Source organism: Thamnophis sirtalis, unplaced genomic scaffold (assembly GCF_051295495.1).
Source record: "Thamnophis sirtalis isolate CommonGarterSnake01/CBP01778 unplaced genomic scaffold, rThaSir2_p1.2 scaffold_9, whole genome shotgun sequence".
In the NCBI taxonomy this organism is placed as follows: domain Eukaryota; kingdom Metazoa; phylum Chordata; class Lepidosauria; order Squamata; family Natricidae; genus Thamnophis; species Thamnophis sirtalis.
Window position 1 is genome coordinate 1,574,482 of NW_028261389.1, and position 16,910 is coordinate 1,591,391.

Consider the following 16,910-nt stretch of genomic DNA (forward strand, 5'->3'; position numbering starts at 1 on the left):
TACCATGAAAATATTCTCCAAACATTTAAATTATTTATTTAATAAAAATATATAATTGAAAAAAAGTTTTAGTAAACCAAAAATATTAAAATATCTCAAAATCCAACCCTTTGTGACATTTAAAACACAATTTAACACACTGGTTCTTGTTTATTAATTTTTCTCTATCCATACTTCCTTGCATAAGGAAAAATGCCTGTTAAACACATCCAGCTATGTAGAAAAATCAACACATGAAAAAAAGACTGAAATTGAATATGCTGATGATGAAAATGTCACTAAAGCACTCATTCATAGCGAAGAAGCACATAATGACTGCAATCATTTTAATTCAATACATTGGGAAGAAAAATATGAAAAAATGTGGGTTGCGAATGAAAAAAAGGAAGTCGAGGCAAATTTTAAGAGTATTACAGCAGAACTGAAACAGATGTTTGGAGAAATTAAAGTTTATGAGAAAATGAGTAGCACTCCAAGCAAAGATGGTTTCTATGGTGCAGTAGAAGACATAAAAGAAACACCACCTCATCTACAAAACATAAAAGTGGATATTCAAGGAAAGGGTGACATTGAAGATGTAAGATCTGCTGTTGCAGAAAGGGAATTAAAGACTGATGTCTGGAACACAAATAAGAACCCACTGTCTAATAATGCAAACGGAACGAAAGTAAACAGTGAAGGAAGGAGTAACAATTCGATTATACAACTGAAAGGAAATGTAGATGGGACTACAGCTGTAGAAAAATGTCTTGAATCTTCATTGCAAAGTCGTGGCAACATTACCAAAGATGCTAATCAACCAATTACCCCAAACAACGCATACAAACATATTGGTGTAACAAAAAATCCAAGGGAAGAAACTGAGTACCATTTTAATAACAGTATCAATGGTTCTAAAGGTACTGATTTTGAAATTGGAAATAAAGCAAAAATCATAAACGAGTATGTCCCCAAACATCCAAAAAAGATCTGGATGAAGAATTAGAAGGTGATGTTGCAAGATTTAAAGATCAGGTAGGAATACTGCATTCAGCTTTCCTCGCTTTGGAGAAAGAAAAGAACCAACTGCAACAAGAGGTAGAGAAGTACCTGCTGCTTTCATCTTTCTTGCATTTCAGTCATTCTGTTCATTTCAGCTCTTCAGCACTATATTAAAAAGCCTTTATGCATTTATCGCCTAGTAATGCTAATGTGAACCTGGGAAGAAATTACACCTTTTTCATTTCCTTTTTATTTTAAGAACATTCAGAAATTGAAGTATGATTACAACTATCATAACAAAGACTCAGAAAATTTAATTTATATAGGGGCTGCTTCATTAACAAATGAACTGCACCACTGTTCTACTAATTATAAATTCGGTCCAAGATGTGGAACTGGCTTTTGAACAGGTTCTTCATTGATCTTTCCATTTCTTATCATGCTTGCCTAACACTCTGTGTGAAACATTTCCTATCTTATCCTTAGTTTCTGTAGTAGGTTGTTGTTGATCACTTTTTAAAATAATATCTGTTCTGTTTATAATAAAAATGTATGTTTCATATTTTTCCTATAACTAATATATATGATTTTCCCACTATTTCTGATTAGATCATACTAATTATTAATTTGTAATGATAGTATTGAGTGATTATATTCTTTTCTAGGGCTGTTCTGAAATATTAAAATCTGTAATAAAGCAAATAATTTTATTGATATTTTTATTGCTATTCTTAAAGCAATATTTCACTATATCACTTTTAGATTGAAGAGGAAAAAATAAAAAAAGAATTTGAATCCGAAGGAAAAAAAAGTGCTAATGCTGAAATTCTGGCTGTGAATATTGATGAGAAAATAGAGCAAAAACATTCAATAAGTGAAATCCGACATATTACTGCAGAAAGTGTTTTCCCAAAAGATAAAAAGGAAGCAATTTGTCCAGGGTGAGTATAGTAATAACATTAAGTTGATTTTCTTATATGAACTGATTTGACTACCGTATTTTTCGGAGTATATTTTTCGGCAGAGCGTACAACCATAGACCGTGTGTCCAGAGCAGCCACTGCTGAAAGACTCAGTTTGGAAGTTACAGAAAAAGCCAGGCTGGATGGAGGCGGTGGCAGTGGAGGTGCCCTGGCTCCGTAATGAGCTGGGCCATGCATCGTGAGCTGGGAGGCGGGTGAGCGGGAGTGGAATAGCAGCTTGCGCAACCCAACTCTCCAGCCATGCAGAGCACCATTCACTGGTATTTGGAAGGCACCAAGCCGCGGGAGCCGGGCAGCAGCAAACAGGCGCTCACACAGCTTGGCACCTTCGGGATACTGCTAGGTTTGTGAGCGGCGCGCTGCCTGGCCAGAGGTGGGGGGTTGTCTAGAGGGCCTGTATGCGGAGGGCTTAAATTTTTTCCCACCAGCAAAAGTGGCATCCCTGTATTATGAGGACATGTTGTATTTTCAGGGAAACACGGTAGCACCATCCGACAAGCCATCTGAATTGGCTTTCCCATTGACTTTGCTTGTCATTAGGTTGCGAAAAATGATCATATGATCTTGGGACAGTGCAACTGTCATACCATATTTTTGGGAGTATAAAATGCACCGGAGTATAAGACGCACCTTAGTTTTTGGGGAAGAAAATAGGGGGGGGGGGACTTCTGCCTATCAGGTATTTATTTTTATTCCCATAGCACTAGAGAAGCAAGCAAATATAATAGTTAATAAAACGACACTTTTTGCCACTTTTTTCCTCTCCTCAGAGGTTGGGGAAAGCTTAACTAGATGTCTGGGCATACAGCCAAAAGCACTTCATACCTCTAAAAATGTAACAAAGCTGAATCAACAAACCAGTCCAGGTTTGCCTGAAGGAAACCATTGAGAAAATTCAGATAACCCAGATAGCCGATTGAGATAACCTCAGATAGTCCCTGCCTTGCCCTTAAAGGGATTATCCCCAAAAGAATAGAAATCGCATAGTCACAGGAACTCTCTGCCTTGCCCTTGAGAGGATTATCTCCCCAAAATAGAAACCAGACAAAAAAAGTACTTTTTAAAAGAGTCTTCAAATCTTTTGGCTTCTCCCAGCTGGAACGGGAAATTTTTCCAACAATAGGTTGCAGTAAAAAAATTCAAAGCTTTTTTTTTTTTAAGCTTCCAAAAAGCTACATTCAGAGTATAAGATACACCCAAATTTTCAGCCTCTTTTAGGGGGGGCGGGGGAAGTGTGTCTTATATTCTGAAAAATATGGTAAATAAAAAGGTCATAAGTCACTTTTTTCAGTGGCTCTGTAACAGTCACTAAACGAACTATTGCAAATTGACACTACCTCTACTGGAGATCAGATAGGAGTTGTGAAGGTTGACAGGATTCCATCCTGTTCATCTTCTAAGACTTGTCAGAAACTTTTTTATACATTCTCCTTTTCCCAAACTAGGAAAAGCACTCATTTTGTTTATTAGCATAATCACAATTAGCTCAACTCCCCACTGGTGGTATCTGCTTGAGATATTTTCAAAATGAAAGGCCTAAGACTTGAGAGGGAAATTGGTTATCATGTATGCAGTAACTATTCTGACTTTTTCTCTTCCTGGTAGTGAATGGTCTCTAATGACAGAAAGGTAAGATAGATAAATTGTGAGTTCTCAGTATGCTCATAAACTACTGCCCAAAACTATGGAATGTATAGTTTGATTAGTTACAAAATGAATCAGTTAAGCTAAGGTTTCTTGTATTCTTGTATCTCCACTGCAATAACATAAACATAAAAAGTCTAAAAATAGAATTGCGGAATAAATTCTCATTAGTTTTTTTTTTTTTAATAAGCCAACTTTATCCCTCTAAATTATCTACCACAATCTCTGCCTCGTTCCTAATTTTTATTGGTAAACATTTGTAACAGAGATTGTCAAACTGATTCACAAAACCTAAATGCAATGGAATTAATAACAGAATTGATTTAAAAATGTTCTTCAATTATTTTAAAAAAAAACTTCTGTCTTTAGTAATAACAGGTCATTACAATTTCCAATTGCTATATACAATAAACACTGAATGTTGTTCTTTCTGTTAGGAGAAGCCTTCAAAAGATGAAGAAGGTGGTGAACAGGATATTGCCAATAAAAAAAATAATGTTTGTAAGCAGTCTTCGAATATCTCACCAAAAGGTATAAGTTTTAGTTATATTAACTAGTCTGCAGTCACTTCACATATTTATGCATTATAGTTTCATTAAGCTAATAGTTTAATACATAAAATTCATGAAACCAATAATTAATTGGTTATTGCCACAAATCTTAATATAGTTTAATATTATAAGATTAAAATATATAAACAAAACTGTTTCTGGAAATAGCCTATTTGTAATTAAGTTATTTATTATGAACTGAACATCTATTGGAATGCTATCGTTCTTTAATTCTTTAAAGTGTTATATATCAGTTTTCATGCTCTGTGTTTAAAAACTTCTGTGGCTGGTTTCTGAAAATCTGTGTAAGGAGAAGGTAGTTTTCTGAAAAAAACTTTTTTTTTTAAATTGGGGGGCTGAACAAAAAGATTCAATTAATTTTGCTTTCGCTTCTCAGCAATATTTCAGTAAAAGTAATGTACATAGCTAATGTTAGAAGGCAGCTATCAAAATTATTTAGTTATTTAAATGTAATAATTGCCCTATAATCTAGTTAACTCTTTTAACTCATAAACTACTGCCCAAAACTATGGAATGTATAGTTTGATTAGTTACAAAATGAATCAGTTAAGCTAAGGTTTCTTGTATCTCCACTGCAATAACATAAACATAAAAAGTCTAAAAATAGAATTGCGGAATAAATTCTCATTAGTTTTTTTTTAAAAAATAAGCCAACTTTATCCCTCTAAATTATCTACCACAATCTCTGCCTCGTTCCTAATTTTTGTTTGAAAACTGTTTTATTCATTTTCATTTTCCTTTTTATATAATCACTTAAATACTGTGCAATTAAGAAAGCAATAAACACAACTCATAACACTTCTATCCTCCATACACCCTTTCTTCTCCCCCTCCAACTTTCATTTCTCCCCTCCAGCCTTCCCCTCTTCTACTTCCCCTCCCCCTCAGACATTCGTTTCTCCCCTTCCCTCCATCTCACCCTCCTTACATTCCCCTCTCACTCCCTCTTGACTCCTCCCTCTTCTTTCCCTCTACTCCTCACTTCGGTGTATTTCTACTATTCATTAATATATTCATTTTGTAATTTACACTAAAATTATAAGAAAAGGAAAAAAAGGGGAAAATAAAAGGAAAAGAGAAAAAAAAAGAAAAAAGAGCAACAGTATACAAGTGCGTTCATTGTTTTGGAAATTGATTCTATATTTCCACCCTCCCCCCCGTGAACCCCCCTCCCTAGCCCCCATCCGACTTCCCAGGTCCCATTCCCGACATAACTCTTTATCAAGCACAGTCTGGAGTATATTAAAACCAATTAGATTAGAAATTAAAAATTAAAAAATAAAAGAAAAAAGAAAAAAATAATAAAATAATAAAAAAAAGAACGCAAAAAAAGAGAAAAATCAATAAACTCTCTACCTTAAGCTCAGCTTCCCATCATTATTAAAACTTAAGCGGTGTGACCCTGAAATCCTCATCCCCGGTAGCACGGTTTCAAAATACGCACCCGCCAGTTGTGACACCCGTGGCCTTTCACACGGGGATGTAGTGGCGACAAACACGCCAGACCCACAATCCCTTTCGGTATGAATAATTGTGACGTCATAATTACTCGCCAGAGGAACTTCTCATCAGCGCGTTTTACACAGCCGATTTAAAAGCAGTATACAAGCAAAGAGAGCCCCTGATATGAGGGTTTTTTTACACAGACGTAAAAATAAAATACTATATTTGCAAAGAAAACCACCTTTTTTCTTGTACGTGAGTTATATCTATCTTACAAGGACAGAAGCGCCGCGGGTTATATAAGAAGGCGGGGTGTATAAAAACTTTTTTACATAAATCTTGAAAACCTGCGGGTTATTTGCGTGGGCGGGATATATGCGTGAAAATACGGTACGGAAAAATACGGAACACATTTAATATAAACATTAAAGAAAAAGGCACAGTATGGAATTTGTTTCTCTTTTTTTGTTGTTAGTTCAGTTCTCTCTCAAGTTCTATAGACAGACTATGAGGTGCGTGCTTTAGAAGTGTGGTTTATAAATAAACTTAATAAATGCAATGTCTAATTAAATTTTGCTTAAGAAATTGAGAGGGTTTTTTATATTGCTATAAATGATCTCCACGATAGAGTAAGCTTGATTAAAATTAAGAAAATATAGAGTATACTATTTTGAAAAGAAAATGCATAGTTGTCATATTATCACACATCTGTTATGCTCTATAAGAATGAAAAATAATTGTTGTTCATACACAAACTATCCAGATACAGTATTTGTTCTCAGTGTGTTTAATGAATGCTTTGAAAGCCACAATTAGGATGCATGGGTAGCAGCGCCTTTTACATAGTCTCTCTTAGAAGCTCATGAGACACATAATGTTTCCATTTCTTAAGTAATGTTTAGATATGTAGATGTTTAGAGGGTTACCTGTTGATTGATAACATTTATCCAACATAAATTTGTCTGATCTCTTAGAATGTACCTTACATCTCTGGATTCTATGAATTTATTTATTTGTTAACCCTCTGCTTATTAAATATTCAGATAATTGATAGTCATGACCATGAAACAGAATTATTACACAGAAATCAAAAACTCCAAGATGAAGATGCTCTATTAAACTTAGAACTTGAGCACATCAGGATTCAACATCAGGAGGATGAAAGCAAATATTTGGAAGAAAATGAAAGTTTGAAAGAAAAAAATGAAGAACTTAAAAAAGAACCGAAACTAAATGAAGACGCTTTGACTCAAACGGTTTTTCAGTGCAATGGACAAATAAATGTATCACAAACTGAGGTTGCAATGGTAGCATCCAAATTGGAACCTTTCAAGGAAAATAAAGAAAGATTGGAAATAGAACTTGATTCACTACGGTCTCGTTTGAGTTCTGCTCTTCAGGAACTTGATCGTTGTCAGGTATCAAAAAGTGATCTTGAACGATTGCTTCAGCGAGAGAGGGATGAATGGCTCCGCTTAAAATTGAACCACGATGTATGTACTTGTGGCTTGTCTCAACAGTTAGCGAAAGTTGAAAGTAAAGCTAATAGTCTAGAAAACGAGCTTCACCATGCAACTCACGGTCTCCGGAAAAAGAACTTGCTGTTAGATAGTATTCAAAGAGACCTAAACCAGTTACAGTGTCAAGTGAAAGAACTTGAAAATGCACAACAAGTCGCAAAGGATCAAATAAAACAGGAATCTATGCAAGAACGTTTAGCACAGGTCCAAAGTGAAAATCTCTTACTTCGACAACAACTTGAAGATTTTCAGAACAAGGGCATTATCAAAGAAAAAGCAGTGACTGATGTTCAAGATAAATTCAGTGATATTTTTAATAAGCTCAGAGCTGATACTGAAAAGCAAGCTCAGATAATGGAAGAGAGAAATAAAGAATTAATCACAAAATGTAATAATTTAAAGGACCAAGTCATTAAATATGAATCTGACAAAATAGACAGAGAGGTAAGTATGATTTATGTTCTGTCAATTCCAGCAATGATCATTTTTCAGGATACAGAAATCTAATTAAGCTTAATTTCCCTTGTCTCCAAGGGAGATATTAATTATATATTTATTGAATATGATAATGAACTTTATAAGGAAGTGAAATACTGCCATTTTACAGCACAACTATTAGATGGTATATATAAAATTAAGCACACTTCAAAGTTACTTTAAATAATTTTTGTATTCCTTCTGCTAGTAAATTGTTCATTGCTTTGGTTGATAGCAATGTTGGTCAGGAAAGAAAATTATTTGTGTATGATATATATGAACATAGAGACATATGCATACATGCACAAACTATATGATATTTCATATAGACATGAAATATACATCATTGAACATTTTTACCTATTATAAATATTACTTGGATAAATTAAAATGCAACCATTTCAGTCTATTTTGTATGAATTATTTCATTAAAAACCTTTTAGAGTACAATAAGGCAATTGCAGCAAGAGCTTGCAGATTCCCTCAAAAAACAATCCATGACCGAAGCTTCATTGGAAGTTTCAACACGTTATCGTATTGACTTGGAGGAGGATAAACAGCAACTTCTGAAGGAAATAGAAAGGATGAAATGTAAGGTATGCTTCCAACAGTTTATTAAATGCTTTACTATGGGAGCAGAAGAGATGACATCCAACTTTCTGATGCATTCGTTTTTGAAATAGTTTTGTCATGGTTCTGTTCCTACATCGAGAATACCTTCCAGAAAGTAGAATATCATTTTGCTCTCTGGCATTTTTACTGAGGGATACATAAAGGTTATGGTGTCCCCCAGGCTACTCCTGTATGTAATCAGTGCATTAATGATTATCAAAAATTACAGGTTCTCTGTACAAATAATATTGAGGTTTCTTCTTTCCATCATCATCAAGTATGCTGAGCTTGTTGAGTTGTTGCTTGGATTGAAGACATTCTGGTTGGAGGAAATCTCAGCAAGTGGGGAGGGGCTTTTCCTGTTTTGTTCTTCCTTCAAAGGAGCAGTTGTAAACAAAAGTGCCTATTTGCCATTTGTTCATGATGTTTCATTGTATGTGAAACAAGAGATTTTCTTGCTTCTATTATCTATTCACTAGTTATTTCCCAGTAAAATTACTTCAATGTGTTCTGCATAGGGATGCCTTTGAAGGAGATTTAGAAACTACAGGGGTCTAGGATGGGGTGACTAGACTGGTATAGGGTATATCATAGCAGGAGCACATTGCACCTATTTTTTGGCTAAGCCACATTGGCTCTCACATTTTACAGTTGCAAGATTCAGAAGCACAGACTATCCATTGTGAAAGATCTACTGCTTTGGATATTAAGGAACGTGAAGCAAGTGCGGCACCTCAGAAACTACAGGATCTTCTGGTAGCATCATCAGAAACAAATAATACTATAAAACAATTAGAAGAGCGTATACAGAGGTAAAACATGCTGAAATTTAAATGTGCTAAATTATGAGAATTGATTTAAAAAATTCTTCAATTTATATTTCCATATGGTATAGAATAATTGAAACACATAAAGAGGAAGAAATATAGTCGCATTGTATCCCGTTTTGAAACTATGTGTTTTCCTTTTAAGACTTGAAATAGCAAATGCCAGATATGAAGCTACAACAAACCAGCAATGTAATAGAACTGAGATACTTCAAAAAGACCTACAGGATAGTGTTTCTGTAAGTCAGTCTTAATATTTTGGGGAAATAAGATTTCATGTTTAATTACTGTTTTTTATAATTTTAAAAAATGAAATATTTCAGAAGCTATTATAGCATAATTAGTTTCTTTCATTTTCAGAAGTCCTAAATAAATTTATTAAAAATTTTGAAATCATGAATGTAACAATAGTAAGGAATGTAAATAACAGAATAGATTTTTGGAGAATTTCTGAAGACTGAAGACTTTTGCAACTTGCATAAAGACTTGATTTCTTTTGTGGTGATCTAGGTTCATAATCGTCTTGAATTGATAACCAGTTTACAGACAGCAAAAATCAATTTAGAGGAACAACTAAACCACCAGGTATTCTGCTTTTTTCCTTAAAAATGAAACGATCAGTAGTATTTTCGAGACAAGGATAATTCATATATAAGATAATCAACACATTTCACATAGATCATTCCCTTTTATTTCTGTTAATCTTTATATATTGCACAACAAAAAAATAGATATCAGAGAGTTTAAGAGAACTGCGGCTTTTACACGCTCCTGATGGGCTGCTCATGCTTGTAGCCGAATGAGAAGAAAGACACCGGACAAATCCTTCTTGGGATGAAGCTTGGCCCCCAGCGATGCCCAAGGGGGGGGGGCTCCTTTTTTATTAGTTCCAAACAAAGAGAAGGTGTATACAAATTACATCAAAAGGCACATGACTAAATAATCCAATAATAATAATGCAGCGTGGCAAAAGGCTTCGTCTCTGGGCAAAAGAGGAGAGGTGGATGAAAAGGGGGGCTGCTTCATCCTTGGGCAGGAGAAGATAGATAGATGAGAGGGGAGGGAGGCGGAGGAATAGGGAGGGGGAGGGGGAGGGGGGAAGGCGAGCAGCTCGCATTCCTGCATTTCTTTGAAGTGCTAACTGCTAGATAGACTGGTACAGAGAAGCACACTAATTAATAGGAAAACTTTTAATTGCTAACAAGAATGTTTTTGTTCATCTCATGGTAGCATCCATCTCTGGGCCTGTGTTTCCAGGCAGCCATAACCGCCCTATACACAGAACTGGTAATGGATCTCAACAGAGAACTGCACTGGCTGTGCAGTTTGGGTGTCTCATGTGGACATAAAGTATAGCCAGTTTTATTCACAAATACAGGGAATTAAAATAAATTGAAACAAGATTCTTACAGTAATAATATGTGAATTAGTGCAGGAAACAAAAGCTAGAGATTTGAACTCTTGAGAGCTTCAGTGCTCTTGCTTTAAAAAAAATATAGATTAACAGTATTGGAATGGGCCTTGTAGGTCACCTAGCCCAAGCATATTTGTATAAGGACATTGCAGAATAGAGGGAGAATAAGGATGTCCATATAGTTAATTATTGTCAATTATTTCTGAGAGAATGACATAACTAGTGTAGCATATTCAAAACTGAATGTAATCATATAAGGAAAAAAAACCAGCCAATCAGCGTTATTTTATTATTATTGTTTTAATTGTAATTATTAATTAAATATACTTCTTAGAATCACTTTACTATTTGAAACTCTTAAAAATCTCTTTTAGGACTTGAGAGTTTTTAAATTACATTCTTGCAAACCTTTAAATTTCTTTTCTTTTTTTTTTGAAAGCAAGTCTTAAATTGGAAAATCAGTGACATGTGAAACACAGTTTCTTAATAGTTTTATTTTGTATCCACTAAGATTTATTCGCCTTAGAAGATTGAAATGAAAATTCTGTTTTAAATTGATACTAGCCCTGGAGATTTTATGGGTGTGTCCATATAAATTTTTGTGGCGTTAAAATAGTTTTATCATTACCTTCTCTCAGCATGTTTTTCAATTTCATATTCTAGAATCTAGCCCAGTGTTTTTCAACCTTGGCAACTTGAAGATGTCCGGACTTCAACTCCCAGAATTCCCCAGCCAGCGAATGCTGGCTGGGGAATTCTGGGAGTTGAAGTCCGGACATCTTCAAGTTGCCAAGGTTGAAAAACACTGATCTAGCCTATTCAGTATAGATTGTCCTTGACTTATGATTGCAATTTAGATTGGAATTTTGGGTGTAAGTCTTAACATTTATGATTTTTTTTATTTTGTTATATAAAATACAAAGAAGAAAAGAAAATTGAAAATTAAGGGAGGGAACGGGGAAAGGGGGTATGTGAGATACAAGGGGGAAGAGAAAAAGAAAGAAAAGGGGGCATTGGCTTCCAAATCTTCTTGGCGCAGTACAAGATAAACACATTCCAAACTCAACTTTTTGCTTTTTGCTACATTACTATATAATTATAGCCTTTCCTATAACACCAAATCTTTCTAATCAACAAAATCAAGGTCAAAGTTTCATTTTTTTTCTTTACAAGCACAAATTCCAGAAGTGATATCCAAATAAGAAAAAAAAATTCCTCTTTAAATAAAGGAGTCAATTTAACCATTTCTGCTTCATCTTCCTTGCTAGGGAAATAATGTGCATTTCTATTTCCACCTAGTAATCTTTGTGAATTGTCACCATTTTCATTTATAAAATTTATTGTATTCTTTCAAATTCTTTACTGGAAAAAAGGGGGGGTTTCACCCATTTTTTTCAAAGTACTAAACTTTTAAAAAACAAAACACTTTTAAAAATCAAAACTTTCTAATATGTCTTTTTCTTTGACTTTTTAACATACAAGTTTTGAACTTCAGTATTGCATTTAGCTCCCTTCTTTTTTCCTTTTGTAAACATCCTTTTTAACATACAGAGTTTTTCTTTAAACTGCTACATTATTTTCTTTAACTTTCTCTTAATACAGATACTCTCAAATACATTTTCAATAAGTTTTGTAAGAGTTACTTAAGCATTATTTATATGTAAAAAAATACATTTTCAAATTTTGTCTCAGAACTTTCTTTCAGCTGCACATATCAAGTAGAGGAAAATGCATCCTGGTTTCAGTTAACTCATTAAGTTTAAGTCACTGCTTCCAGCTTATCTTCATGGAGTAAAATCTTTTTTATTCTCTGGAAGTATCAAAGACTTGTAGGCCTTTCTTTTTATCACAAGTTCCTCAACCTTATTAATGTCTTTAAAGAAAAGTTCCCAATTTCTCTTTTTTCTCGACATTCTTCTTTCAGTTGTGTTGAGAGGTTTTACATTTGAACCATAGTAGTGAAGGTGAAAGAGAAATTTAATATCCCATTCTTCCAAATCTGTGATAAAGTCCTCTGCGTTTTCAGCTACTTGTGAAATTGCATTGGGAGTTTTGTAACATTCTCCACATGTGTACATTTCAGAAGTAGTTTGAGAGGATTTTTTTGTCATCAGAGAACAACTCTTCAACAAATTGGCACATTTTATTTAGGGACCTTTCAAATATATAGCTAATACTTTGCTCCACCAACTTGGCTTCCCCTTGTAGTCAATATCAGAAGATTTTAGCCACCCACAGGTAAGGAGATCAAGCTACCAGTTACTTCAATAGCAGACTAAAATCACAGCTTTCTTGATTGATTACCACGGTTGATTTGGCTAATCTGTCTGGATAGTCGACAATCCTCTTCCTCCTGCATTGTTTTATGTGCATCCCTTCCGAACTTGGTAGAAGAGGATAACCATCCCAAATAGAATAAGTATACCGATCTTGGTCAAAGGTATATGATAGCTGCACTCTCCTAGAACCTCAAGACAAGCACTCATTCTGAGACTGTCATACCTCTGAATGGTAATTAAACGACCAGTCATAAATCAAGGACTACCTGTAATTCAGGGATCTCCCATTCAACATACTAATCAGATCTGATCCTATTTAGTTGATTGTCAAACAAACAAAATATGAATTGAGACTTGGTATCATTATTGGCAATTTGCTAAAATGTATTCACTTTGAGAGCTATTGGTGTTTTGAAACTAGTTATGGCTAATATAATATTTTTCAAATTTAGAATATAATTGTTACTATTAGATATAAATATTTCAGCTATAAAAACAGTGTTAATAAAAAGATCTAAAGGGGGAGCCGTTGGAGCTGTCACCAGACTCCGACAGTGAGGGGCCCTATGAGTCGGCTCTGGAGGATGTGGGGGACCCTGGACAGGGTTCCAACTCTGAGCAGGGCATAGAGAGGCTGGTTGGCCACCAGGAGGCACCTGAACCTTGGACCAGTGTGGAGGAGATAAGGGAGAGTGATTGTGACGTCATGTATTGGAGCAGTGGAGAAGAAACAAGGGAGTTGGTCCTGGATGCCCAGCAACGGAGAGCTAATAGGCGTAAAGAACAGTTACGCAGTTACAGGAGATAATTGCACTCAGCTGGTGGTAATTAGGCTCCTCTCAAGCCTATAAAAGGAATGATTGTGCACACACCCTTTGCAGGAGTCAACGTATTCATTAAAGTTGAAGAACTCTCGGGGCTAGCTTGGCAGGCTGGATTGCTGCCAAAGTCTGGACTGTGCTGGATTGCTGCCAAGGTCCTGTCTGTGTGTTAATAAATCCTTGAAGTATCTTTGTTTCGGCGTGCTTTGGTGTAGGACGAGGGGGGTCAGAACAGGACACTATATCAAAGGAGACCATAATCTCCTCAGGAACCACATTTAAGGCTTTTAGTTTAGTTTACAAAAAGTGTAAATTGACCAGACTCCTTATTGTGCTCAAACACAGCCTTATGCAGTGCTGTGGACACATTTTATAAAATCATATATAACCTTTATGATTATTTATATTTAAAGAAATATAACAGTAATGTATGTGGGGATTCAAAAGAAGCAGACTTTATGATACTTCTTTTATTATTTTAATGAAAGTATTTGATCCTGTGGATGTCTGAATAGGCATGCATGCTTAAAGTGTCAGGTTTCGAAGGGATAATGAAACCAGCCAAACACAGAAACGGTTTGAAATGCAGTTTGTATTCTTCCTTTAACACGAACTGACCAACCAGGCATAAGGCAATGAATAAATTGTCAGAGCTGCCACCCTGTGCTTCCCATCACCTTTTATAGCTACCTTGGTAATTGAGATAAGCCGCACTCCACGCATGCGCACACCATCACCTTGTGACCCAGAGCGGAACCACCCGGCAATTAATCATGGATTGTAAGCATGAATTTCTTCAGTTTGTGTAGGTGGGATGGTGAGTCTTGGCAGCTGGCCCAGTCTTCTCCCCTGAATGGCAGCGTCAGGCCTCGGAGTTGACATAAAGTGTGACTTTTCTTAAGAGACTATTGTATCTTTGCTTAATATTATTCTCTCCCGAGAAATAAATATTTTATTCTATTCTCACATAAAAGCACACAATCATTTATGTAGCCATTGATTGTCAAATTAGCAATAAAGATGTCAAGGAAATATGAATAATAGCATTTGAAATGGATTTCAAATGGACTAAACATGAGTGTGAATCCTGCTCTTGTATTAAAAATATAACAAACTTTAGGAAAGAAGGTATACCAAGCCAGAGTCTCCCAGAACTGTCAATCCAACTGTCTGGAACATTTGTGGATAAGTCTTCCGCTTGCCTGGAGAAAGATTACAGAGCCCGTTTACTTGTTGACTCTTCATTTACCATGGCCATTGGCACTCTCTTCAATCTACCATTTCCACACAGAAGTCTGATCTTAAATTCTGTACCTACATGAAGGTGCCTTGGCTATTTCAAGGGCTTCTTTCTAATGCTTTTCATTCAAAAGTCATTCAATTTCTCCTCAGGCCCAGAAGGAAAATAGGCTTTCAGTAACGGCACCGGATGCTCAGAATTTGTGGGGAAAAGAACCGAAATTGACATCAACACTTGGGATTCGCCTTTCTGAGCTTCAGAAGGAAAAGACAGAACTAATATCTCAGGTAGGTTCAGTGGTTCCACCACAAAACCGCGGAGGACAAAATCGCGCTCGACAAAAGCGCGTACGTGACGTCATCACAGCGCGACGAAAACATCGCGGTGTGATCGAAAAATGTAAAAATAAAGCGAAAACCTTACCCTAACCCCCCCAAACCTAACCCTAAACCTAACCCTAAACCTAACCCTTAACCTAACCCTAAATCTAACCTAAACGTAACCCTTAACCTAACGCTAAACCTAACGCTAACCCTTAACCTAACGCTAAACGTAACCCTAACGCTCTAAACCTAACCCTAACCCTTAACCTAACGCTTACCTTTCTGTGAATCGGCTTGCTTTAATTTTATTTTTATTTCAATTTTTAATTTTTTTCGTCGCGCTGTGATGACGTCCAATGCGCGCTTTCGTCGATCGCGCTTTTGTGGTCCGCGGTTTTGACGGGTCACGGGTTCAGTATCAACAATTCACAGTGTTGGAAATGATGAAGAAAAAATGGTATTACGGTTGAGGTATCAGACTCAGACTAGGGAGAGCAAGTTTAAGTCCACGTTCAGCCATAGGAAACTCACCGAGTCTTGGTGCTTTAGACCAGTCACTAAGTCACTCAGTTCAAACTACCTCCCAGGATCATTGTGGTAAGGAAAATTGAAGAGATAAAGCATCCATATGAGCTGATTCATATGAACAATAAATAAGCCTTAAACATCTTGGATTCAAAATTCATTAAGGATTTCATTATGTATGTGATCAGAATCAGAAGTTATCTGGATGAGAGAAGCAATCATAACTGATTCAGATGTGAACATCATGCTGTAAAAGTGTGACTTGTCTTTTCTCTCACAGATTTTTTAGTGGGCATGGATTTTAATGGTGCAGATGAGGGTTCTTTATGTTTTTATGTTATCTGCTTATGTATGTAACTGATAGATTCACAATGCTTTTAGGAAGCAGTATTTTTAAATCCTTCTAGCTGTTTAAATAATAAATTTGCATTGAGAATTTTGAAAGATCATAAATAAAACAATATTTCCTAAGGTTCAAATAACAGTAGAAAAACAATTTTTACTTCTGTACAAACTGAAAAAAGTTGAGTAAAAGTTATTTTTACTCTCTATCCTTTGTGAGTTCTGAAAATGAAAAGGATTTAAATCCTTTTTGACATGGTTTGGCATGCTGTTAGCCTTCACAGATGGGTGCGGTTCAAAAATTTAATTGCAAAAGCTCATGAAAACCCAAAACCTAGTTCCAAATTACCTTATTTGTTTCATAGTACACGCTTCAGCTTCTTAGCAGAAAGTTTTACCACCACTGGAACTTTCTGATAGATTGCTCCTGCACTATAGCATCAGGATGCTCATTTAAAATCTGGGCAGAGTATCGGTGTCTTAATAAAACTGTCATTTTGAAAATTACAAAATTTGGAAATAAATATATATGTCAAGAAATAAAATATATTTCAATATAGTCATTTTATTTCACAAAGATCAAAATGAAGGTGGAATACCATCACAGATTTATCTGCGCGTTAAAACGTACGCTATTTAAAATGTTGTCAAGTCTGGAAATTATGTTCTTATTCTTTTACAGCTTGAGAATCAAAGGAAAAAAATAAAGGAACTAGAATTAAAGCGATCAGAGCAAATGCGACTAGATCAAGAAATGAAAAGGAACAATGAATTACCAAAAAAATATAATGGGTAACTTTATTGTGCAGATGCTTTCTGTATATAGAATTTTTATTTTAAATATATTTAACATTGCTATAATGAAATAATCTTACATATAAAAGCTAATATCCCTGTTTCTGTGACC

The 16,910-nt window shown here is 35.3% G+C and overlaps 1 protein-coding gene across 1 annotated transcript in view; it reads left to right on the plus strand.

The window, feature by feature from the left end:
• LOC106543538 (uncharacterized) overlaps positions 1-16,910 on the plus strand; it is an 82,342-nt gene that overhangs the window by 45,030 nt on the left and 20,402 nt on the right. Inside the window, 9 exon segments of the mRNA XM_087722621.1 lie at positions 1,744-1,922; positions 4,046-4,139; positions 6,667-7,587; positions 8,064-8,216; positions 8,884-9,044; positions 9,205-9,298; positions 9,570-9,644; positions 14,966-15,100; positions 16,686-16,795. Coding sequence (XP_087578747.1) covers positions 1,744-1,922; positions 4,046-4,139; positions 6,667-7,587; positions 8,064-8,216; positions 8,884-9,044; positions 9,205-9,298; positions 9,570-9,644; positions 14,966-15,100; positions 16,686-16,795 — 1,922 coding nt within the window.